This window comes from Bubalus bubalis, chromosome 13, assembly GCF_019923935.1.
Source record: "Bubalus bubalis isolate 160015118507 breed Murrah chromosome 13, NDDB_SH_1, whole genome shotgun sequence".
Taxonomy (NCBI): Eukaryota; Metazoa; Chordata; class Mammalia; order Artiodactyla; family Bovidae; genus Bubalus; species Bubalus bubalis.
The window spans coordinates 8,050,737-8,076,419 of NC_059169.1; the positions used below are offsets into that span (position 1 = coordinate 8,050,737).

Below are 25,683 nucleotides of genomic sequence, written 5' to 3' on the forward strand. Positions count from 1 at the left end.
GGAGTACACTTGCATCCTGGCTTGAGGTCAGAGTCCTAGGAAGTGGCTTTTTGGCTCTACTCAACCATGAATAGACTGAGAACTTCCAGCGAAGTAGAAAGGGCTGGACGATAGCATTCCCAGGGCACAGAGCTAGCCCAGCAAACATCACTGAGAACCCAGAAGGGTTACAACCACTAGTCTTGTTACGTGGTACAAAACCCTAAGATTTTGCTCTTCTTGCACTGACTTTAATTACTTCAGACTTTATTCTAATCTCTAAGGACCTGGCAGGGGGTGGGGGGTGGGAAGAAAGCACATAGGATTTCAAATATCTAGGTCTCTGTATGTTCATCAGAAAAGCTTTAAATGTTAATAACAGCCATATGTCTGGTTATTTGAGATTAGAGACTGAAATCTTTTCATGTGTATCTTCAACTCAAACTTTTATATTTATTTCTGTTCTTGTGATACAGAGTATCTGTACTTGGCTTAAAAATAAAACAATAACTCCCCCCAAAATTTCAGCTGTTTTTATGTGTTCTTCCATTCATTTTTCATTTACTGGAGTGAACTGTGAAATGTCCTTGCCCATAACCTCAAATCCACCAGCTTGATTGATTTCAGGGGTTGTGTTGGAGACCCACCTTGCCGAGCAGAGAAGAAAGACCACCTGTAAGCTGGCACTAACAAAGCCACAGTAATTTCACACTGACCATCACACCCTATGTTCACCTTTTCTGATTTATTTGTGAGCTCACTAGAGTCCATTTCTTTATTTCTAAAGAGAGAATCACGTAAGCTTATGTGAGAGACACCATTATTAAAAACCATTGTTCATTAAAAACCATTGTTCAACAGTTATACCTTAACAATGACTGCACCATGTATTAAGATGATAGTAATTAAAGATGGTGCTATAGAAAGATAAGGAAAGCAGCCCTTGTCCTAATCAATTAGCACACAATGGCTGTGCAGTTCTCTAGATCCACATGCTACATCTGGGAACATCGCTGCCTGGGGTGAGGCGCACACGCGCGCGCACGCGCGTGTGTGTGTGTGTGTGTGTGTGTGTGTGTTTCCCCTTGGGAAAGTCAGTGCTACATCAGATTATCTAGGTCTTTGCTAAAGCAATAATCTACCAGAAATTGGCTTCGCTTTCCACATCCTCCTTTGAGAATAACATGCACTCTTCTGATTTTTCTTCATCGCTTTATACAACTTAATATTCAGGCTAGGGAAACTAGAAATCTCCTCCAGGTCAAACAACTGCTCAAATCTATCCACAAATTTATTTTCCTTCTCCAGCCTGAATTTCATGACCCAGAGGATGACGGTGGTTTCTTTGCACAGATGGTCGAAGGTAACGAGGAGTTCTTCGAGAAATGGATGAGCATAGACGACGTCGGCCGCCAGGATGTAGTCAAAGTTGATGGAAGCCCTGGGGAAGTTCTTTTCTAGAGCTACACCCCAGGAGAGCTCTTTGACCTGAGGCAGATGCTTAGCTTTCATTTTGGTGTTTCGAGAAATATTATACTGCAGGTTTCCAAGTAACTCGGGTAAATCTGTGGCAGTCACGTGTGCGCCTGGGAGACAAAGGACAGCAGGGAGAGAAACCTTCATGGGATGAGGTGAAGCCATCGGTTTGTGAGCCACCGTGCACTTTGCAATTCGGCACGAAGGCTAGCCCCACGTCAAAGACACAGTACACACAAGAGGGAGATGCCTTCAGAATGGATGCTAAGGTAGCCTCGCGCCTCCCCTTACACACAATTAGGTTCTCCAGGTATTGATGCTTTTACATCTGTTGCACTTTTCTGGTCTCCTGGGTTTTTTTTCTTTTTTTGGTCAGTTTTGTTTTGTTATTCTTGCTGTTATTTTCTATTTATCTACTTAAAACATCAAAAGGAAGGGAAATTCAAAGATTTTTGGTATCCTCATTGGATTGGAACAATCAGATGTCACTGTTGAAAGATGAACAGGATCTTCCCTAAAAGAAACCTGAGCTCCAGTCATGTGAGACCAAATGAGTGTACGTAACACTGAGCACCCCATCATTGACCAGGAAGTGCTTAAGTGTGAGAAGTGGAAGCAGGAGAGACGACTTCTCAGTGTCACTACATTGAAAGTATCATGACACCCAGGTCCATGCCCATGGTTTCAGCTTGACCCCATTATAAGCCTGACTCTTACAACCTGCATTTGGGGCTTCCCAGGTGGCTCAGCAGATAAAGAATCCACCTGCCAATGCAGGAGACGTAGATCCCATTCCTGGGTCAGGAAGATCCCCTGGAGGAGGAAATGGCAGCCCACTCCAGTATTCTTGCCTGGGAAATCTCATGGACAGAGGGGCCAGGCAGGCAGCAGTCCATGGGGTCACAAAGACTGAGTGACTGAGCACGCGTGCACACACAACCTGCACAGACAGCTCATGCAGCCAAAGGTCATACACACAGGACAGAATGCTCAGATGAAAACATATAAAGAAACCTATAGTTAAAACTGAATACTGGCAGTCATTTTCAGGAGAAAATTGTACACCAAAACTCAATAAAGTCTGTCCCCTAACATGAACTTTAGGCAGTAGGAGAACCTGAAAATAATGTGTAAATAAGTCTAGAATTGTCTGAAATCTACATCAGACAAGGACAGACCCGGGTAAGGGACGAGAGAATAGATCTGGAGGGGAATCCAGTTCACCCCAGACCAGTTTAGAACCCATTTCTCACCCATGATGGCAAATTTCTCTGGCTATTGACTCTATTTCTGGAAACTATTAAAACGGGAGGGAAATAAACATTTCATTGGTAGAATCACAGAGATAAAAATCTCTGCATTCTAGTGTGTGTGTATAGGGTGGGAGGTCTATCAAGTTCAACAAATCTTTTTAAAATCTCAGGATAAGGAATGACTCCTCCCGCCACTGCCCTTCACCCATAGGAATATAAACTATCTGAAGGGGTTGAAAGAGGATGAGATGGTTGGATGGTGTCACCAACTCAATGAACATGGGGTTTGAGTAAACTCCAGGAGTTGGTGATGGACAGGGAAGCCTGGCGTGCTGCAGTCCATGGTGTTGCAAAGAGTCGGACACGACTGAGCGACTGAACTGAGGCACTGGGGCTGACTATGAAGAGCTTCGTGTCTAGAGGTAAACACCACCACTGACCAAACAAAGCTTCCCTCTTCTGATGCTTGTGTCAAGTCATACAAGCAGACCAAAGGGACTGATTCTTTTTAATGAATGGACAACTTCCCCAAACACAAATTCTGCTCTCAGATGAGGAAGCTTTCAGGTATAAATCCAAGAGGACCTCTGACACTAGCCATACTAAGTGGGATGGTGACTTTCAAAGCAATGTCAAGACAGAGCAATTTATAAAAATAAAATATTTGGGGAGGGTTTCATGGGTCCTATATTTCTCCAGTGTTTTAGAAAGTTGTGAACTGCTAAATCTTGAACTCCCCTCAAGATTTTAGAGTGGCAGGTGTGCACTTCTGAAGATCAAGGAAATCAAGACGGATTTGGGCTTCACACATCAGAGAAGGCAGATAAATTAAGGTTGTGAAATAGATAACAACAACAAAAAAGATTGAAGCAGGCTCAGACACACGTAGAGACCATCGCACATTTAGTTGGAAAAGAAGATGCTGGTGAAAGAACAAGCGATCGCAAAAGAAGAATGGAAATAACTGAGAAAATAAATTCAAGGACATGTGCCTAAACTGAGAAGCAGACGAGACTTCTAACACTCTTTCTCTATTCTAACAGGTGCTTTTTCATAAAAGAAAATGACTTCAGAATCCAAAAGGAATATACCAAGTATATGCGGACGTTGAAATGGGGCTGAAATTTAAATAAAGAAGAGAGAGTCCGCAGCAGTCAGCTCTGCCTATGCCTCATATTTCCCATGTCCTCCAGCAGCCAGAATGCCAGGATAAACATGCCGGCTAGAATGCGCTTGTGACCTACACCCCAGGAGAAGAACTAATACAGCTTCCCAGAAAATTCGGAAAGAAACCAGTTAGGTGACTTTAACATCTTTAAATTTCTTAATGAAGCCCATTCAAAGCATGAAGGGGTTGAAAACAGGCCCTGATTCATGTTGATGAAGAGCAGAAACCAGCACAGTATTGTAAAGCAATTACCCTTCAATTGAAAATACATAAAATTTTCAGAATAAAACTAGAAATAAATAAATAAAAATAGGAAAAAACTAAAAGATATTCCTTAATATCAGGAATAAGAAGGCAAACAAGCCCAGGAAAAAAAAAACAGGGGTGGGGGTGGGGGTGGGGGGGTGGGGGGGAATATATGTACAAAAAAAAAATATGTAAAAAGACTCACTTATGAGAAACTGGGACCAACTTTCTATCAGGAGGAGAATTTCAAAATAAACTATCATTTATATATATATATTAAAAAAATAGGCCCAGGTTATAGTAAAATGAAAGTGAAAGTTGCTCAGTCGTGTCCAACTCTTTGCGACCTCATGGACTATACAGTCCATGGAATTCTCCAGGCATAGTAAATGGATACCAAAAGCAACTAATGCTATCAGATCATTGGATTCTCTGATCCCACTTGATCTAAAGCAGCCACTTACCAAGTAAACTCGCCACAATGGAGACAAGCCCTGTTCCAGCTCCAATTTCAATCACATTTTTGTCGACCAGGTTATACTGCTTTACGTTAGTTTCCAGAAAATAGCACAGAACAAGGGCCTATGAAAATGCAAAAAAAGAAAAAACAGTACTTAGTAAGTAATCACAGAAAGCAATATTAAACTCTATTAGACAAATACCCCAACAATGCTATAATACATATATGAGCACATGTGAGAGTGGGCTTCCCAGGTGGCACGGTGGTAAAGAATCTGCCTGCCAATGCAGGAGACATAGGAGATGTGGGTTCGATCCCTGGATTGGGAAGATCCCTTGTAGGAGGAAATGGCAACTCACTCCAGTATTCTTGCCTGGGAAATCCCATGGACAGAGAAGCCTGGCGGGCTACAGTCCCCAGGGTCGCAAACAGTCAGACACAACTGAGCAACTGAGCAGGCATCCACACATATAAGTGTATGTGTGTGTATATACACATCTCTCTATAGAAAATTATCCACAGAAGTACATTCTCCAATAGGTTCAACATTTAGGATAGAAAAAGTCTTTGGGGATTGTTGGGGAGAGAAGAGAACTAAGAATATAGAGTTCAGTTACTTAGGCTTGATTATCTTTAAAGGAAGCAACTTCTAATAGGGCTTCCCTGGTGGCTCAGAGGGTAAAGCGTCTGCCTGCAATTCAGGAGACTCGGGTTTGATCCGTGGTTTGGGAAGATCCCCTGGAGAAGGAAATGGTAACCCACTCCAGTGTTCTTGACTGGAGAATCCCATGGATGGAGGAGCCTGGTAGGCTACAGTACACAGGGTCGCAAAAAGTCGGACACGACTGAGCAACTTCAGTTTCACTTTCTAATAATAAGAGTCATTTTAAAGAAATATATGTTCAAGATTGGGGCAGACAGTAGAGGGGGCTGCAGCCTTCGTAGGACAATTGATAAATGAGTGTGGCCTTTTAGAATATTCTGCATGTTGAGACTGATACAGATTTCATTTTAATCGTTTAACTCAAATAAAGCCCAGTTAAATGGGAAATAAAAATGTGTACAATTCTAAACTTTTCTGACCCATAGTAACCAAAAACTGAATGTGTAAACAACAGTCTTTATTAACCCTACAAGTCAGAAATAGAATTGGTGGAAGCATTTTCCCAATTTCTTGATTTCTAAATTTTACTGTTGCTTGAGGTCACAAAATAGAACTATGGAACCTCTCTTCTCCTTCCAAATGGTATATAATAATAGACGAAATTGGATGAAAAATAATTTAAATTATACCGATGGCCAAACAACAGCGCCGTAACAATCCGTGGCTTCATTGATCCGGATCTCATGACCAGCGAAATGAAACCCTTCCCAGGGGATGGTCGTTACAAACGCTGGAACGAAACATCTCCGCATGATCTCTGCAACCACTGTCCTGTCAGCATCGTCTTCTCCGCTCTCTGAAAGGAAAAGAAAAAGGCAGTGGGATGTGAGGGTGATCTGGTTGCGACATCTGTCACCCCATTGATCGCCAGGGTTGATTCGGCTGATCTGGCTGGCTAGGCGGGTGTCCCCTTCCTCCCACACCGCTCCATGTGCGTCCCTCCCGAAGCTGCGCGCTCGGTCGAAGAGAACGACCATCCCCGATAGAGGAGGACCGGTCTTCGGTCAAGGGTATAGGAGTAGCTGCGCTCCCCTGCTAGAACCTCCGAACAAGCTCTCAAGAAAAAGGCAGTGGTTGTGGCTGCAGCAGTAAAACCATGGCAAAGGAGAAGAATCTACTGGAAATGCAGCATTTCCACTTGCTCTAAGTTGCTTCTGACCAGTCATTGACGTCAGCTGCAACATAATGGTAGTAAGGTAAAACTATTTGAAAACAGCTCTTAACAGAAGCTGACATTTCACACACTGGGACAACATCTTTCTGATTTTTACTGAGGTTGAAGTCAACTGCTAGTCCTTTCTGCAACGCTATGTGAAATAAACAATTGAAAGACTTTTTAAAAAAACAACATAGTTTAAAGGCTAGCAACCAAAAAAAATAAATAAATAAAGGCTACAATCTATTCATCTAGAACAAAAGAAAGACTGACGACAGAATCTAAGATTTCTACTATTCATATTAGCTTCACAGTGCAATTCCAGTTATTTCAATGTAGCAGATCCTTTGTGACCTGCCTTAATCCAAGCAAAAGACATGTGATACCATCCATCAATTACACTTGTATTATATTATTATTACTTATTTTTATATTATTGCTTGGGGGCAACTCATGACATCTTAACATTGACAATATCAGATAAGTTTCACTGATAAGAATACAAAATGTTGCTTTCTGGAGAGCAATCTTATGGTATTTTGTTAATTTATATATAAATACCCTACAAGCCAACAATCCTGCTCCCTCTTCTAAATTTTTACACAAGTCCTTAAGTGGATATGTGTGAAAATATTTGTCAAAGACCTACATCAAACACACTAGAAAGGTTGCCAGGAAGAAGCTGGAAAAGGAAAGGAAGTATGAAATGGGTAAAAAGGATGAATGAAACAAGATACAGACAGATACACATACAACAGGGGGGTCTTGCTGAGATGGTGCGCATGTACTATGACATGAAGGGTATGGCTCGCTCACACCTCTGCCCTGAGACCCAAAAACAAGAAAGTAAACAAACAGAAAAGAAAAACATTTCCTAGAAATTTGGAGGAAGTACAAAAACTTCTCATTCTGGTCTTCATAGAAGAAGACAAGTTTCTCTTGGGAAATTTATTTCCCAAATCTCGAAAGTTAAAACCTTCACACTTTCCAACCTTGCCATCATTCATACTTTCAAAACAGATATGACACTCCAAAGTCAAATGTCATCCGATCCTTGAACGTCAGATGGAAAACACCGCGGCTGCCTCCTGGTCTCAGCTTGCACCTCATCCAGGAAACTCAAGTTCCTCTGGGGATGAACAACATGCCCAGCTTGTTCAGCCTCTTTGAATATTTCCATTGAGGGTGAAGTTGTTCCTTCACAAGCAGCCCATTCTGCAATTAGAAAATTTGATGATTCACAATTCTCCCTAACTCTAAACCAAAATCTGACACCAGCAATTTTTAAATCTATTCTTCCTAAAAGTAAGGAAGCAGTTTCCCTCAAAAACGAGCAAACTTTTATCATTAAAGCAAGTCCCAAAATTTTAGGAAAGGGGAACATGCAAAGGTTTAAAAAAAAAAATGAGGAGTTTGGCACCAGTCTTAAAAATTCTGGACTCAAGGCCCCAGGAGATTTTGCAGCTTCTCCATGCATTGAGGCAAAAACAGGGGTGAGAGAGAGGCTGCCCTGAGTTCTTGAGTCCTAAGAGAAGACGTACTGAGTTGGCCAAAAGGTTTTTCCATAACATCTTATTGAAAAACTAGAACAAACTTTCTGAACCACCCAATAGTTGCCAAACTCTGTCCTGTGAGCTCCAGTAACATCATTCCGTAGCATTCTGGGAGCACAGTGGCAAGAAGGAGATGAAGTTTGTCCCTGTTGGAAGATTCCCTCAGGGGCCACAATCCAGCAGGAACTTGAGCCAAGATGATTTCCTGTCCTAAATTCTGTGATCCCTGAACAGACCCAGACAGAACCAAGCACTCTCCGAAGGACTCTAACCTCACCGCATTCCACAGTAGGGGGCCACCCCCGCAACCCCCTCCACCAGCACTCACATTGACCTTGGCAGAGATGCAGAGAAAACAAACTGGTGAAAAATGGAGAGTCCTAAGCAAGAGACACCTCTTCTAACATATTTCACTGTATTTCTCCTGAAACAACAGCAGGCTCTCACATTCAGGAAGGGCTCCAGGAAGCCAGTAATATTGGTAATAACGTTGCCTTTGAACTTTAACTTTCATTTTGCTAGATTCACTTGCCTTGCTAAGATGGGAGGCTGGGGGGACAGCAGAGGGCTACGAAAGTTCTTTAGGGGAAAGCTGAGAACTTTAATTGCTTCCTTGACCTTTAGTTGAATGTGCCTGCTTGGGCCTCCTTGCGAACTCCTTATAAATGGAGCACTTCTTTGACAAGTCACCTAAGGTATCGGGGATTAATAGACCTCAGAGCACACGAAATCCCAGGAGCACCTGCTAAGATTCCAGTCTTTGATATAAAAACTTTGCCAGTGAGTATTTACCGCTACCACACTGACATCTCTGACTTTGCGCTTTCCTAAAAGAAAGCTTAGGTGCCAGATCAGTGCTGCTGTCCTAACAACTACAGTGTAATAACAAATGTAAATAAATAGAGCTAGTCACTTTTTTTTCAAGAATGACATTTTTACTTCTATAAGGAACTGAGATTTAAAATATATATGTAAATATATTATGTAATTTTTAAAATGACTTACACCCCCCAAATTAAAGGATCTTCCAAGAGATTGGAATTTCATGAAATTTCCAAAGAATTTCATGAAACAACAACCACTATTAATCGCATGTTGTGGTGGTGGTGGTGGTGGTTTAGTTGTTCAGTCGTGTCAGACCCTTTGTGACCCATGAACTATATGTAGCCCGCCAGGCTTCTCTGTCCATGGGATTTCCCAGGCAGAAATACTGGAGTGGGTTGCCATTTCCTCTCCAGGGGATCTTCCCAACCCAGGGATCGAACCCGAGACTCCTGGGTCTCCTGCATTGCAGGCAGATCCTTTACCCAGGGATTAATTGCACATACACCCTAAAAGAACACAATTCTATCATTATACAAGGTCATTAGAAATTAGTTATGCACCTATGCTGATCACATATCCTATAGCAAACACTGTCAGGCTGAAGAAAATTTAACTGACAGTGTTTTATATTAGTATTCTCCTTTGAATTTAAAGACTATATGAATATCAGTCATTCCATAGAAAGGGACACTCATAAAAAATATTCCTTAATTGATAGCAGGAAATCAAAATATACTGAATTTGGGTACTTAAAATTATTTGTCCAGATGTAATACATGGGATTTTAAGAGCAAATACACACACACAATTACATCCAGCTTAAAACTTGAGGGACTTCCCTGGTGGTCCAGTGGTCCAGATTCTGGGCTCCCAGTGCAGGAGTTCGATCCCTAGCCTGGGTTCGATCCCTGATCAGGGAGCTAGATCCCACAAGCAGCAACTTGGACCTGGCCTAGCCAAATAAATTAAAAAAAAAAAAAACTTTACTGTTTTTTAGCATTAAAGATTTTGAGGTTAAAAAAAATTTTTTTTGGCCTCACCTCTAGACTTGCAGGGTTTTAGTTTCCTGACAAGGGATTGAACCCAGCCCGTGGCAGTGAAATCACCAAGCCTTAAACACTGGACCACCAGGGAACCCCCAGGGCTAATAATTTAAGAACAATTATTTATTTAAATTTAAAGACAGGAGATTCCCAAGTGGCACTAGTGGTAAAGAACCTACCTGCCAATGCAGGAGACATAAGAGACACAGGTTCTATCTCTGGGTGGGGAAGATCCACTGGAGAAGGAAATGGCAACCCACTCCAGTGTTCTTGCCTGGAGAATTCCATGGACAGAGGAGCCTGGTGGGCTACAGTCCATAGGGTTGCAGAGTCGGATAAGACTGAATCAGTTTAGCATGGACTAGCACGCACTCAGTGTTTTAGCAATATCACCACCCATTTCAAGGTTGATGACAAGAGCCACTGGGCAGCAATCTAACGGAAAAGCTGCACTTTTACAGGGCGTCCCTAACATTGCCTTGTTGTAACAAAAGGGGGAAATCTATGCTCCAAACATAATACGCAAAGAACAGGTTCCCAAAGAGTATGTTTGGCTATTTGTTGATTATGGGACTGAATCTTGAGAAGGTCAATGAATTAGTGGATATTCTTTGGTTTTTAGGAAAGATGTGAAGAGCACTTTTCTCCAAAAGTTAATAGTCTTATCATACAATGGAATTCTAATTTACACTTCCAAAGAACAAAATTCTACACGTATTCCTTCCTTGTAATCTAGCACTCAGCCCCAGGACAAATAACTAAAACCAGGAAATGTTATGCAATATGTGGAATTTTGGCTTCCCTACATGAAAAGTAGAAAACTTCTGATATCTATACCTGTGTGTGTTAGTCGCTCAGTCGCATCCAACTCTTTGCAACTCCATGGACTGTAGACCAGCAGGCTACTCTGTCCATGGGATTCTCCAGGCAAGAATAGTGGAGTGGGTTGCCATTTCCTTCTCCAGGGGATCTTCCCAATACAGGAATTGAACCCAGGTCTCCTGCATTGCAGGCAGATTCCTTACCATCTGAGCCCACAGGGAAGTGCTATATCTGTAGATAAAGCTATCTACCTTAATCTTAGAGTATTATTATTAATGAATTTAATATTGAAACAAATATTAAAACAAACTGTAAATAAAACACAATCAAGAAACCATAACAATTATGTTGCAATTTTAGGCTTATCTGTCTTAATGCTTTTGATACTATAAAGGCTTAACACCATTTTCCTGCTATTAAATCTTTGCTGATTGTGAATAAAATCTACCAGGTGCTCTTGTCCTCTGGAGAACTAAAGTGATTTCAATTACAAAGTAAAAATTAGCAAGATTCTGCCACGTTACAATGATGATTTTCTTAAGAGGAAAATCCAACAGTGAATTGACTTTCAAGGCTGGATTGCAACAAGCCTTCAAAAACGCAGGTTCTGTCTGCATTCTTCTCTTTTATACTTTTAAAGTCAATAACAACAGTAATAGATGGAAGGGTCAGATCACAGAAATACATGGGAAAAAAAATTCTTTAACAGCTATGACAAGTGAATTTAAGCTTCCATTTGAGGGCTGTCATGAAGACCTGTCAGCAAAATTTAAAGTAAAAACCCTTCAACTAAATGAAAGAGACTGTCATTCAATAGAATCTTCTGTTCAAAGATGAATGTCATGTGCTTCTTAGAAATACCTAGAGAGTTTTTTTTAAAGATGTTAAAGATATTTTCAGATTAGTGAATGGTCACAGGCAAACCTGAAAACTAGAATTCTGAAAGGCTCAGCAATGTCAAGTTCTCAGGCCCTTATGTTAAACCTGATTCCCTTATGCTGTTTTCACAAATTTTTTTTTTTTGTCTGGATGTCTGCTTAGTTTCAAGAATATATAGAGGCTATAATTTTTTTGCCAGAATGTATTTTTTAATTGGAGGATAATTGCTTTACAATGCTGTGTCAGTTTCTGCTGTACAACAACGTGAATCGGCTGTAAGTATATGTGTGTGTGTGTGTGTGTGTGTGTATGTAAACCTTTATATGTATGTGTGTGTGTGTGTGTGTGGTGGGTGGGGGGGCTTCCCAGGTGGCGCTAGTGGTAAGGAACCCTCCTGCCAATGCAAGAGACCTAAGAGACGTGGGTTCAATCCCTGGGTCGGGAAGATCCCCTGGAGAAGAGAATGGCAACCCACTCCAGTATTCTTGCCTGGAGAGTCCCATGGACAGAGGAGCCTGGCGGGCTGCAGTTCATAGGGTCACAAAGAGTCGGACACAACTGAGTACCTTAGCACACACGTGTGTATATACACATATATGTCCCCTCCCTCTTGAGCCTCCCTCCCACCCTACATCCCACCCAGCTGGGTCATCACAGAGCACCGGGCTGAGCTCCCTGTGTTATACAAGAGGCTGTAACTTTCATTAAGTGGCTCAAATGATAACTACCAATACATTTGCCAAAGAAATAAAATTCACTTTTTACTGAGACTGCTCAGGTTGCAAGTCAGGGGTTAAAAAATAAAAAAGAACCAAATTTAGTTGTACTCAGAGCTGGCTGCTGGAATAGTACCAACGTGGGATAAAAGAAATACTTCAGACGAGCAATGGGAAGCCCCACCGCTTGGCTGAATCAGGAGAAGCATTCTCAGGAGGAGACATCTGAGTTGCGGCAGAGGGAAGATGAGGGCTGCCAGGCAGGGAAGGGAGGACGGGAGGTCAGGAGAGATAGACGCAGCCCCCGCCGGGGCATGGAGGCAGGCTTGGCGAACCGGGAGGACCGCGAGCTGGTGTACAGGCTGGTATGGAAAACAAGCCGGAAGAGGCGGGCGGGGATGACCCGAGGGCAGTGCTGACCTTTCTTCTACAGGGTGAGCAGGAGCAATGACTATCATGAGGACAAGAACTGACCCCGTCGAATTTGATATTTGAGAATTTCCTTCTGGTGGTAGCAGCGGAGGCTACTTAGAAGCGAATCAGAAGCCGTAATCATCTAGACAAAAGACGCACGAGTCTGCAGTGAGGCAGCAAGCCTTGGGTCTAGGAGCCACGGGTGACTTTGTGGGCTCCCGAGGCAGTGGTAGACTCCTCCCTGGAGGGCAACAAGTGATGTTCAAACTTGACATTCAACCGAGTTTTGAAGATATCTGAGGCAGATTACCGTGTTTAAGGGTTATTATTCAATATGTGAAACACTGATTAGTCTTATCTAGCAGATATTTATCCAGATTACTTTTTAAACACGTAAAATGTGTTGATAGATGATTCTCCCATTAGTAACTTTGTGTACTCTGGTACTCCAATTAGCATATTAATGTTAACTCAGACTACAGTTTGGTATGTTTCTTAAACAGCAATAGAATTACTCAAAATTTCTTCTTCCTATATTAAGGCAGTATTGCTTATGATGGGAACTGTGCTCAGCCGTGTCCAACTCTTTGCCACCCCATGACTATAGCCAGCCAGGCTCCTCTGTCGGTGGGATTCTCGAAGCAAGAATACTGGAGTGGGTGGCCATTTCCTTCTCCAGGGGATCTTTCCAACCTGGGGAATGAACCCACATCTCCTGTGTCTCCTGCCTTAGCAGGTGGGATTCTTTACCACCAGCGCCACCTGGGATGTTTCTTCGCAAACATCTCCCCCTGTAAATCTCAGGCATGTTTAGTCCCATGCTGGCATCCACCTCTTGAAGGGACCAAACCAAAGCAAGGCAGAACAGAGGACATCAGGCAGGCAGCTGGATGGCCAGGTTTGGGAGTCACTGTGAGCAGGCATCACAGAGCCTTGGGTTAGGATGGACCTGATCCAAGGCTGCGCACCCTGAGAGCAGCCTTTATAGCATGTGGCTACTTGTGCTAACAGCTGGAGAGCAGCTGTTGACAAGGGTAGGCAACCTGAGATTTGGCACAGTTGACCTGGATGTGGTTTTAGACGGTTTAGATTATAATGCAGTGTTAGACACTGTTCGTTGTTGTTCAGTCACTAAGTCATGTCTGACCCTTGTGACCGCAAGGACTGCAGTTCACCAGGCTCCTCTGTCCGTGGGATTTCCCAGGCAAGAATACTGGAGTTGGTTACCATTTCTTTCTCTGGGGGATTTTCCTGACCCAGGGATCGAAACCACGTCTCCTTAGAAACCAAAGACAGAGGAATTTTCAGCATTCACTATAGTCCTAACTTTGTGCATAACAAGTGTTACCCTATAATTCTTGGATCTTCAGGCCAGTGTTGAGTTAGAAGCACTGGGCTATGGGCTTGCTCCATCCTTTCCAAGCACAAGATAACCAAGTACAAAAGAGGTAGATCGGAAAGGGCCAATACCCTTCAGTACTTGAGAACTGAGTGTTCTACTGGTTCCTGAAAGCTTTTCCAACAAAATGCCATGTGACTCTGCCCCATCGGCACACTCTTAATCGCCTCAGCACCACGCCTGTGAATGTATTTTGAAAGCTTCAGTCGGCTACGTGGATGATTATTATGGGCTGTGTTTGTTCACGTTGTAAAATACTTTCATACTGGTTCTGTCTGCACCTTACCTTGAACTTCTTCCATATCTTCTGTAATTCGCCAAATTACCATATGCACAGTGGAAACCAGGCTTTGTACTAATGGTAATGATAGTGATGAGATTTTATTCCTAAACTGCAGAGAAATCGCATCTTCATTCAAATCATCTAAATGGTTGGATTCTCTACAGTGATTATGACTTTAAGTGTTTAGATTTGCAAAAATTACTACAGTTAAACCATTCACGTTTAAGCCATGTAGGCTGCCAACACTGGGCATACACCCAGCTCTCTTGGCCTAATGATGCTCACCCAGGCAGAGGCCACCTGGTACGCCTAAAAAAGGGAGGCAAAAAAAACAGGACTACAGTCGTTAGAAAATATCCAAAGTGTGTAGATAAAACAGAGAGAGAAAGAAATCTAGACAATTAAGTTTGTACAACTGTTCTACAAAAATATGGTAATAATTCTTCTAGTCTATGTCAAGAGCGTATGTCTGCACATTTTAATTTTTATTTATTTTTGACTGCACTGGGTCTTAGTTGCTGCATGTAGGATCTTCGATTTCCATTGCAGCATGCAGGGTCTTTAGTTGCAACGGGCAGGAGCTTCTAGCTGCGGCATGTGGAATCTAGTGGCAGCATGTGGGATCTAGTTCCCTGACCAGGGATCGAACCTGGGGCCCTGCATTGATAGTGTGGAGTCTTAGCACTGGACCACCAGGGAAGTCCCTATCTGCACTTTTTATCTCAAGGCAATGGGAACAGTTATATATTACATAGTCTATGAAAAGTCATTCTTGATATTTAGGATGATATTAAAAAAAACAGTGGCTCAAATCCAAATAACTCCACTGGTAGTGGAATTTGACCTTAAATTCTCCTTACCACAAGAGGTCAAAAGAGGTCAAATTACACTGTGTTTGCCTCTAATTAATACATCAGAGGGACCATACACACAGGCTAGACAAATTTTATAGTCTAAAATCAACTTTCATGGAAGCAATTGTAAAAACCATAAGACTATTTTTATCTCTCTTGCAATCTTCCTATCTGAAAAGAAATAACTAAGAAATCACAATCATGTATTTAACATGTAGCATCTGGGGAAAATTTTTATTCCACTTTTGCAGATTAAAAAAAAAAAACTCTATTAATACCTAGCAAGTCTATATACTTGATTTATTACCTGTCAGAATTATCTCTAACGTATCATCAAGTATAGCAGGAGACAATAAACATTGTTAGAGATAGTTACAGGTTAGCAAACACAAACACAGGTGTATATGCAATTGATAAAATGCCCCAGCTGTCTTTAGGACATCATTGAACACCGTAAAGGTTGGCATGTACACTGTTAGTTGCTTTGTCTTCTTAGAATTGGTCAAATTACATAAAGAAATAAAAAATAATTTACCTTTTTGAACTTCTGGATCCATTAAGTGATTAGCTAATGGATGGCGATATATCGATGCTTTCTTGATCATTTCTTGAAAACTAGACAAATAACATTAAGATATCAAATGGTAATAATTAATTCAAAATGTGCTCTCATAGTTACCGAATAAAATTTAACACCAAATACAGTAGAGAAAATTATATTAAAATATCTTATTAAGAAATTATGATTTTTAAAAAGACCATTAAAACACAATCTATCTAGTACCAACTAAAATTCAGAGTCAGAAATTTTAGAAGTTCTTGGAAGAAGAAAACACATTCTTCACCAGAGCCACATCAGCTATCACAAAGAAAGCCATCATCTTCCTACTAACTAGTCAGAGAGCAATCCTAAAACTTAAGAGGTGATTAAAACATTGGGAGAGAAACGGTTCCACTCAGTGTAGTGAACACCATAGCATTAATCCAAAACAAACCTCCCTACATAGCAACAGATGCAAAGATGCTGTCACCCATGGTCATCAGCCTGTACCCAAGGTCAAATAGCCCAACCACCAAACACTTTCTTTTTTGAGTAGCTTCTTCTTAAAAAAAAAAAAAAAAAACCATACCATCTCAGCAAAGATATTTAAAAGGAAAGGAATTCAAGCTTTGTATGCCTCTCAAACAAAGCATATCTTGTGAATGAATGAGCTTAAGTAAGTTGTAGTTCCAACTTTGGAAAACAACGATTTGATATTTTAAGCATCAGTTTTTGAATCCTTTAATAATCACTGTACTACCATGAATTAACATTCACCCCTTTCCTACCCGGCTCCTAAAACACATGTCACCGCCACCACATCTTTCTTTAAACTATGCCTCAGTAAATTAGGAGGCAGATTGTTTTCCTTACAGTTTACAAAGGAGGAAAATCAAAGGTTATATTACGCCTCTGAGGTCACAGGGCTGAACAATAGCGAAAGTGGTCACCCGGTTTGTTCCCAATTTAGTTTCTCTTCCATTAAAGGGACACGGTCTTTACAACACCTGTCCGCCGGCAGGTCAACATTTATTAAACGTGAAGTCTGGACATACCTATGTACACGAGTTAGCTGAGTTTCTAGAAGGTTAAAAAGGATCATCCACAACTTGGTCTTTGCTGCTGAGACCCTCTGATGGTGCCCGAAAGGCGAGCGCCCAAGCTCGGCAGTTGACTACTGTACTTGCTGGCAGCGGGTCTAAGCCTGACAGCTGCGTCTGCACAGCCTCTGAGATTCAGCAGCGAGGCTGGGACGCCCGTAAATAAGGGGTCGGAGAAAGTAAGTAGGCACATTCCATGCGGGCGTCTCGTGCCCAGAGCGAGAGCCAGCGGGAAGGTTTCAACTCCTCCTGCAAATGAGTGAAGGCGACTCGGGCCAAGTGATAACTTTTCACTTGGATGCCAAGAGTTAGTTAAGCGTCCCCAGCTCTGACGTCCTGTGAAACGGAGGCCACATGCTTTCCGTGTCACCTTGTCTGGGTACGAAGGCCATTTTTAGCCTCAGACAACTGCCCCAGAAGGTTTGGGAGAGCGTGTGCTGCAGAGCTCTGACCGCAGGGATTAGGTTACCGCAGTTCCTTCCTACGGGGAGTGAAGAGGCAGGCGGAGGGTATCTGTAGCCTGTACACCTTCTCACGTGCATGTAGGGTTGCAACTCAGAGTGTGTTTTAACTCCCGCGACTGCTGGAAATAGCCTGAATAAGAAGTTATTAACAGGTAATGAAACCCAGCAATATTGTAAAGTTAAACTTAGGAGTGCGGGTACAGCCTCTAAGAAATACTTCACATATGATGATGGATGGAGCTCACAACAGTGGATAGGACAGGACTAGTGGTCTGGGAGCCTGATTTTAATCACTCCTGTCAATAATTGGCCTGTGATTTTAGGCACTGACTTAGCATGTTTCTTGGCTTCCTCATCTGTAAAATAGAGATATAAAAGGCACATAATATCTATGAGATGAATATGATAGACAAAAAAACATTCTGGAAACTGCAAAATCTTAAATGAGGAAAACAATTATCCACAGGCAGTTAATCCTGGGCAGAGGACACGCTCTTTTCTTTTTGGATCTTTTTAAAACAAGAAGGAAGAATTATTCGGTGAATAAAAAACCACCTGTCTTTCCCCACAAGTTATTTTTTAGTTTATTTTTTAATTGAAGGATAATTACTTTACAGAATTTTGTTGTTTTCTATCAGACATCAACATGAATCAGCCATAGGTGTACATATGTCCCCTCCCTCCCATCTCCCGCCCCATCCCACCCTAGGTTGATACAGAGCACCTGAGTTCCCTGAGACATACAGCAAATTCCTGTTGGCTATTTTACAGATGGTAATGTGAGTTTCCACGTTACTCTCTCCATACATCTCACCCTCTCCTCCCCTCTCTCCGTGTCCATAAGTCTGTTCTCTATGTCTGTTTCTCCATTGCTGCCTTGCAAATAAATGCATCAGTATCATCTAGATTCCATACATATGTTAGTACATAATATTTATATTTCTCTTTCTGACATACTTCACTCTGTGTAATAGGCTCTAGGTTCATCCACCTCATTAGAACCGACTCAGGTGTGTTCCTTTTTATGGCTGAGTAATGCTCCATCCCCACAAGTTATTTAAAAGATCAAGGAACCTCAGTTTAGACAGGCAGAATGTCTAAATCATCTGAAGAGACATGATGACAATGATTATTTTGGTTATATTGAACTGTTTTGGGAAAAAAGAAGTACAGAGAGACTTCTGCCTCCAGCTCTAAGTAGCTTATAGCAACACAGCACTGACTTTTTACTCAATTATTTGCTTAGGAAGATGTTTAGGGCAAGAGGCTAACTTTCCAAGCATAAAGTGGCTAAAAACAGAACAAAATTCAAAAGAAGAAATATCCCACTTGGTACCTGTGGAAAACTACTTTTTAGGGATGGAGGAAAACTAGGATATGGAGTCTGACAAAGTGCAAACCAGCTCTGAATCCACTCAGTCCTGGTTAAAGTAAGGTGACCTTCCCCTCTGCTTCCTGCCAGAATACCTTCTGGAAACCTCTCCAGAGGAGGACTCACAACATCTACAATTTTTTATACATAATGTCCAGCATTCACTCAAAGTTTACTAGTCATACCAAGAAACAGACAACAAACCCACAGGTAACCTAGATAACCAGGATTGTTTGATACAGACTTCAAAGTAACTGTGATTAAGATATTACAAAAAACAGATGAAAAGAATTACACCAGAGAACCTAAACCTATAAAAATGAATCAAATAGAATAAATGAAATAAAAAGCTCTATAGCAGGTTTAACAGCAAATGTAGAGAAAGCTAAAGAAAAGATAAGTTGAAATACAAATTTACAGGAAAAGTATAGGATGGTCACCATGCTAAATAAGTTACAGGTATCCCAACTTGCTTTGAAAAATGATAAATTTGCTATGCTGCTGTTTGTCTTAAATGTGTAACCTTTTTTTATAGGTAAAAGAGCACCCTGAATTCTGAATTAGAAGATTTGGGTTCAGGTCACAATGTTTTCCTATTAGATGGGTGAATTTGGTAAAGACAGTTATAATAACATCTTGAAACTTGTTTCTTCCCTTATAAAGGATCTACCTTGGTCACAGGGTTTAGAGGGAAAAAAGGATATAATCTCAAATTGTCCTGTAAATACTGTACTTATGGCATAAGATAATAATGGTGTTTGGGTTTTATTTTTTGTCTTTTTTTCCCCCAGACGTCTACCTTTATTGGTACAGAGCTTCCCAGGGGCTCAGTAGTGAAGAATCTGCCTGCCAATACAGGAGACGCAGGAGACATGGGTTCAGTCCCTGGGTCAGGAAGATCCCCTGGAGAAGGAAATGGCAACCCACTCCAGTATTCTTGCCAGGAGAATCCCATGGACAGAGGAGCCTGGGGTCACAAAGAGTCAAGTACAAACTGAGCATGCACACATCTTAATTAGCATATGGACTGAGTAAACAGGCTTTTTGCAAACATATTTAAGTCATCTACTAATGGCAGAAAGTGAAGAGGAACTAAAGAGTCTCTTGATCAAAGTGGAAGAGAAGAGTGAAAAAGTTGGCTTAAAGCTTAACATTCAGAAAACTAACATAATGGCATCTGGTCCCATCACTTCATGGGAAATAGATGGGGAAACAGTGGAAACAGTGTCAGACTTTATTTTGGGGGGGCTCCAAAATCACTGCAGATGGTGATTGCAGCCATGAAATTAAAAGACACTTACTCCTTGGAAGGAAAGTTATGACCAACCTAGATAGCGTATTAAAAAGCGGAGACATTACTTTACCAACAAAGGTCCATCTAGTCAAGGCCATGGTTTTTCCAGTGGTCATGTATGGATGTGAGAGTTGGACTGTGAAGAAAGCTGAATGCCAAAGAATTGATGCTTTTGAACTGTGGTGTTGGAGTTCCAAGACCCTTGAGAGTCCCTTGGACTGTAAGGAGATCCAACCACTCCATCCTAAAGGAGACCAGTCCTGGGTGTTCATTGGAAGGACTGATGCTGAAGCTGAAACTCCAGTACTTTGGCCACCTCATACGAAGAGTTGACTCGTTGGAAAAGACTCTGATGCTGGGAGGGATTAGGGGCAGGAGGAGAAGGGGACGGCAGAGGATGAGATGGCTGGATGGCATCACCGACTCGATGGACATGAATTTGGGTGAACTCCGGGAGTTGGTGGACAGGCAGGCCTGGCGTGCTTCAATTCATGGGGTCGCAAAGAGTCAGACACGACTAAGCGACTGAACTGAACTAATAGCTCTGAATATCCATTTTTCCTCCTTCTGGATACACAGTCCAGGTAGAGATTACGTTTCTGAGTATGTCGAGTATACACTGAAGAATACGGTCAGTTCAGTTCAACAGGATGGGAACGGGAAGTGATTTTTCTAGTTAACTTTTAACATAAGACATCCTGCTCACCCAGGACTATGGTTCTTTCCTCTTTGAGGAGGTTCAACTGCAGATACAGCCATGACCAGCATAGACATCTGAAGCAGCACAGTACCGAAGGGATGGCTGAACCTGGACCCTGCATGTCCTCAAGGTGCTCACCTGCCTCACCAGCCCAGGCTGGCCTGACTGCTGAGAAGAGCTGGCGTTTCAGCTTACTTGAAAGTACAAGTGTTTGTCGCTCAGTTGTGTCCAACTCTTGAGTAGCCCAGCAGGCTCCTCAGTCCGTGGGATTCTCCAGGCAAGAGTACTTGAGTGGGTTGCAATTTCCTTCTCCAGGGAATCTTCCCGACCCAGGGATCGAACCTGGGTCTCCTGCATTGCAGGTGGGTTCTTTTACCATCTGAGCCACCAGGGAAACAGTGGTTCACATGGTATAGGAACATGTCTTGGTTACAGCAGCTTAGCCTTCACTCCAGCTGCTGCTGCTGCTGCTGCTAAGTCGCTTCAGTCGTGTCCGACTCTGTGCAACCCCAGAGACGGCAGCCCACCAGGCTCCTCCGTCCCTGGGATTCTCCAGGCAAGAACACTGGGGTGGGTTGCCATTGTCTTCTCCAATGCATGAAAGTGAAAAGTGAAAGTGAAGTCGCTCAGTCGTGTCCGACTCCTAGCGACCCCATGGACTGCAGCCCACCAGGCTCCTCCGTCCATGAGATTTGCCAGACAAGAGGACTGGAGTGGGGTGCCATTGCCTTCTCCAGCAGCTACTGCAGTACAGGACAAATATAAGTTATCAAGGCAACAAAATTACATTTTAGCAAAACTACTGCTATTCTACCTACAAACACATATGCAGAAAACTCTCAATTTTAAGTAGCTTGGAGAAATTAGAGAATAACATGAAAAAGTTAATGTCTCTCTTCCCAACCCTTCCTCAAAACTGTTCTATTTTAAATATCTCCAGAGAAAAGAAGCATTAAGGAAAGATTTTATTTTGGAATCTAGAAAAATGATACTGAATAATTTACTTACAGGACAACAGTGGAGAAAGAGACATAGAGAATAGACTTATGGCCATGGGGAGAGGGGGAGGAGTGGGTGAGATGTATGGAAAGAGTAACATGGAAATTTACATTACCATTTGTAAAATAGATAGGCAATGGGAATTTGCTGTATGGCTCAGGAAACTCAAACAGGGGCTCTGTATCAACCTAGAGGGGTGGGATGGGGGTGAGGGGGAGATGGGAGGGAGGTTCAAAAGGGAGAAGATATATGTATATGGCTTATTCATGTTGACGTTTTACAGAAAACAACAAAATTCTGTAAAGCAATTATCCTTTAATAAAAATAAATAAATTTTAAAAAATCACACACAAAAGAAAAGATTTTATTTTGTTTATGTGGAAGTCAGTGTTGACTTTAGAAGAAAGCTTTTAGAGAAGGCTAAAGCAGAAGATGAATTTCAAATTAGGAAGAAAGAACTAATGAGCAAAGAAATGCAGCAGCTATGGACTCAAGTATCTGAGAAGCTGCACTGGAATGCAAACATACATGAGTGCAAATATAAACATGAAAATACTTATGTAAGGGGTTTCCAGGTGGTGGTAGTGGTAAAGAACCCACCTCCCAATGCAAGAGACATAAGACACGCAGCTTCCATCCCTGGGTGGGGAAGATCCTCTGGAGGAGGGCGTGGCAACCCACTCTAGTATTCTTGCCTGAAGAATCCCATGCATGGGGGAGCCTGGGCTACGGTCCAGGGTCGCAAAGAGTCAGGCATGACGGAGGCGACTTAGCATGCATGCACATACATAATGCTTACAGAAATGAAATGGATATAAAGATAAATATATTTTATTCTCATCTAGGTTGGAAAGTTAGAGGGAACGTACACTGAGAGTAAGTACTGATCAACAGAAACCCCTTTTCCCTTTCTGATGTTAGAAAGCATCGACACTGCATAATACTAGAAACATGAACAGATGAGGCCTGTATACAAAGAAATATTCAATGAAGTGGAAAACACTAGAAAACGGTAACAACATATTAAAGAAAATAAGTAATTGTCCAGCTTAACGTGCATATTTTTAAAAGCCACACAACAAAGACTATGCAAATACTGTGAATTTTATTATTTCCCCACAACAAATTCATCACAAAACGTTAAGCTGTGCCCAATCACAGAGGCTGCATGGGCTAGGTTTTCCACTTCCTTCCTCTCGTGCTTCTGCGCCTCCCCTTTTTCTTCCCAAACACAGGCCTGGCAGTCACCAGGACGGGCTTCGCCCTCCCCCCATCGTCGTCGTCGCTGGAGCTGCTCGTGGTGGTCCCGCCGTCCCTCCGGGAAGCAGGCTGTGCTGCGCTCTGTGCAGCTGACAAGCGGGCTCTGGACCCCTCGGGTGCTTTCGCCCTTCGCACGCCCATCACAGGGAAGTACTCCGCATCCTCACTTGAAGAGGCCTCGGATGACTGCGAGAGGTAGGCCTCCCCCAAAAACCCTCCACTTTCGTTCCCTCCTTTAGAACCCGAAAGCCTCTTTCTTTTCGGGCTGGATGGCTCTTTCCATCTATTTGCTGTGCCTCTCTTCTGGGTTTTTCCTTTCGCCTCATCAAGGAACTCAGACTCTTTCTCCATGGCAACAGAAGCTGCTTCTACTTCACTGGCTGCTTCTTCTCTTTCTTTTCTCAGCATACATGTCACAGCTCTGTTAAGTCTTTGGCTCTTAATACCCTTAGCCTCCTGTTTCTCCTGTTGGGCTAATCTAAAGAAAGAATCAATTCGGAGCTGTGTCTAAAAAAATGAAATAATAATCGATCAGACAAGGAAGTAAATTTTACAAAGCAAATCAAAGAATTCCACCTTATTATTAGTGGCATTGGATGACTCTTTCAGAAAATACTAATTCATCCTTTTTCAAAAGGGTAAGCCTATGGCTGATCCACGTTGATGTATGGCAAAAACCTAACATAACATTGTAAAGCAATTATCCTCCAATTAAAAATAAATAAATTTTTTTTAAAAGGGAAGAGAATGCAAAAACAACAAGTCCATCTCTCCCAAATGAATGCTGGCAGTAAATTCTACTTTCAACATCATACTTGAAAGCGCCACCTCTGTCAACTAATCCTTCTGCCCACATATCAAGTAAGAAATCCCTTCATCAGCATTCAAAGAGAGTTAAATATTTTTCAGGGACAAAATCATCTTCTTTTATAGCAACACGGTATCATGGAGTCTGTTTCTAAATCTACTCTTTCCTTTTAAAAACACTGTCATCACGATACCTTTAGGAAGCAACTTCACAGTATTACAGATTAGGAGTCGTAAGAAATATTCTTGACTTTTGTTCTAAAACTCCACTTTCAGGAAGTCATTCCTTAAAAATAGTTGTTTGAGACAAGTTATTTGCCTGATGTCCATCACAGCATTACATACAAAACCTGAAAATTCAAGGTCCACTATGGGAAGTGAACCAATTCGGTTAAATCTCTTTGATGAAATGATGTAATCTGGTCATTTAACATAAAAGCTATACAAAACACACACACACACAAAAACTTACCCTAACCAGTGAATGGGGGGATTATTTATATCAAATTGCAATTATGTCTGGTAACAAATATATGTGGGAAGGAGGGGAAAAATAAGAGAAAACAGACCTAAATGTTAACCTCTATGTTGGAGGAAGCAAACAACGAGTAATTTTAATTCATTTTTTTCACTTTCTAATTTCGGAGAAATAAACTTATATTAACTTCTACAATGAAAAGGGAGAACAGTATTACAACAAAATTTATCTGAAATTAAGCAGTAATCAGTTACTAAGCCAACTAGCTTTCTTGTTGGTGGGCATACAAGGCGTCCAGCACAGAAAGTCGCCAAACACCACGAAACTTTCTGGAAAGGTAGTCTACTTCAGCTTTGCCTTTTCTTTTTTTCAAGGTTAACCCGACCTAACTGAAAGGATTTAATCTGAACATGTATCTTGCAGGATTTGGCCTGAATTCTGCAGAATGATTTACCTGTATGTACATTTTGTGGGCTGTCTCTGGGGTGAGAGGAGGTTCCTGTGTGGGCAGGAACACACTCATGGATAAAACAAGATGCTGTTACCTACCCAAGGGAACTGAGGGCCATACAGAGGCCTCTTTTTACAGTTGCTTTGTCATGTCTGACTCTTTGCGACCCCATGGACTGTAGCCTGCCAGGCTCCTCTGTCCATGGAATTCTCCAGGTTAAGAATGCTGGAATGGGTAGCCATTCTCCTCACCAGGGGATCTTCCTGACCTAGGAATCGAACCCAGGTCTCCTGCATTGCAGGCAGGTTCCTTACTGTCTGAGCCACCAGAGAAGCCCCACAAAGTAAAAGTAACAGGTCTTTAACAGCTGGCCATCACAGCCTTCCTAACTTTATTCACTATCCTGAGCTTAGGAAAAGGGCTGTCACAATTACCTGATGGACATTCAGTTGCTTTAATACAGGAAACAGAGATTCATCTGTCTTCGTCCTGTTCCAGCCAAAATACCGCTGACAAAATATGCAGGCAGTTAAGACTTATACTGTTTTTAAAGATATTTACAAGTGATAAGTAAAAAGGTCCAAAAAACCCACCCTTGACTCCACTTCCCATATCTCCAAAGATTTTCATATTTATAAAGATTAAAATGGTAAAAGAAGATAACAAATTACTCCAACACAATGGCAGTATGTTCTTATAAATATTCTCTAAGATAAAAGATATCCAACTCTCATTTTAGGACACCCAAGACTAGTGACTGTGAAAAAAAGGCTAATCTAGGATAAAAACAAATTTATGATATCATATATATATTTCTTTGAGAGAAAAAGATGTAGTTAGATTAATACTACTGCAAACTTTAAAATATCTATCCAGGTGATTATTTAAATATGAAGAAAAGAACAGTAATAAAAAGAACAAACCTAATCATCTTTTCTATTCTTTCAGAATAAACACTTAAATATGATTGCTTATCACTATTTATCTCAAATAAAGATCCTCCTTAAAACTAAAGAGATGATTCACA

The 25,683-nt window shown here is 41.7% G+C and overlaps 2 protein-coding genes across 6 annotated transcripts in view; both read right to left on the bottom strand.

Moving 5' to 3' along the window:
- Positions 1 to 412: 412 nt before the first annotated feature.
- LOC102415483 (protein-lysine methyltransferase METTL21E) lies at positions 413 to 17,235 on the bottom strand. Of its 4 annotated transcripts, none has more exons than XM_006042227.3 (5): positions 16,787 to 17,235; positions 15,726 to 15,805; positions 5,876 to 6,042; positions 4,587 to 4,704; positions 413 to 1,565 (listed from the first exon to the last, which is right to left on the bottom strand). In XM_006042227.3, the coding sequence occupies exons 1-5, from the start codon at positions 16,831 to 16,833 to the stop codon at positions 1,105 to 1,107; spliced, it is 873 nt and encodes a 290-aa protein (XP_006042289.1). In that variant the 5' UTR covers positions 16,834 to 17,235; the 3' UTR covers positions 413 to 1,104. The 4 variants fall into 4 exon arrangements, with proteins under 4 accessions (XP_006042289.1, XP_025118384.1, XP_044783024.1 ...); XM_025262599.2 differs by lacking the exon at positions 16,787 to 17,235 and adding an exon at positions 16,520 to 16,708; XM_044927089.1 differs by lacking the exon at positions 16,787 to 17,235 and adding an exon at positions 16,321 to 16,476.
- A 5,240-nt stretch (positions 17,236 to 22,475) lies between these two features.
- LOC102389249 (basic immunoglobulin-like variable motif-containing protein) overlaps positions 22,476 to 25,683 on the bottom strand; it is a 62,625-nt gene continuing 59,417 nt past the window's right edge. For both annotated transcript variants that reach the window (XM_025262601.3, XM_006042233.4), the window contains 2 exons: positions 25,091 to 25,175; positions 22,476 to 23,427 (listed from right to left, as the gene is read on the bottom strand). In XM_025262601.3, coding sequence (XP_025118386.3) covers positions 22,834 to 23,427; positions 25,091 to 25,175 — 679 coding nt within the window. In that variant the 3' untranslated portion in view covers positions 22,476 to 22,833. The remainder of the gene's footprint in view (positions 23,428 to 25,090; positions 25,176 to 25,683) is intronic.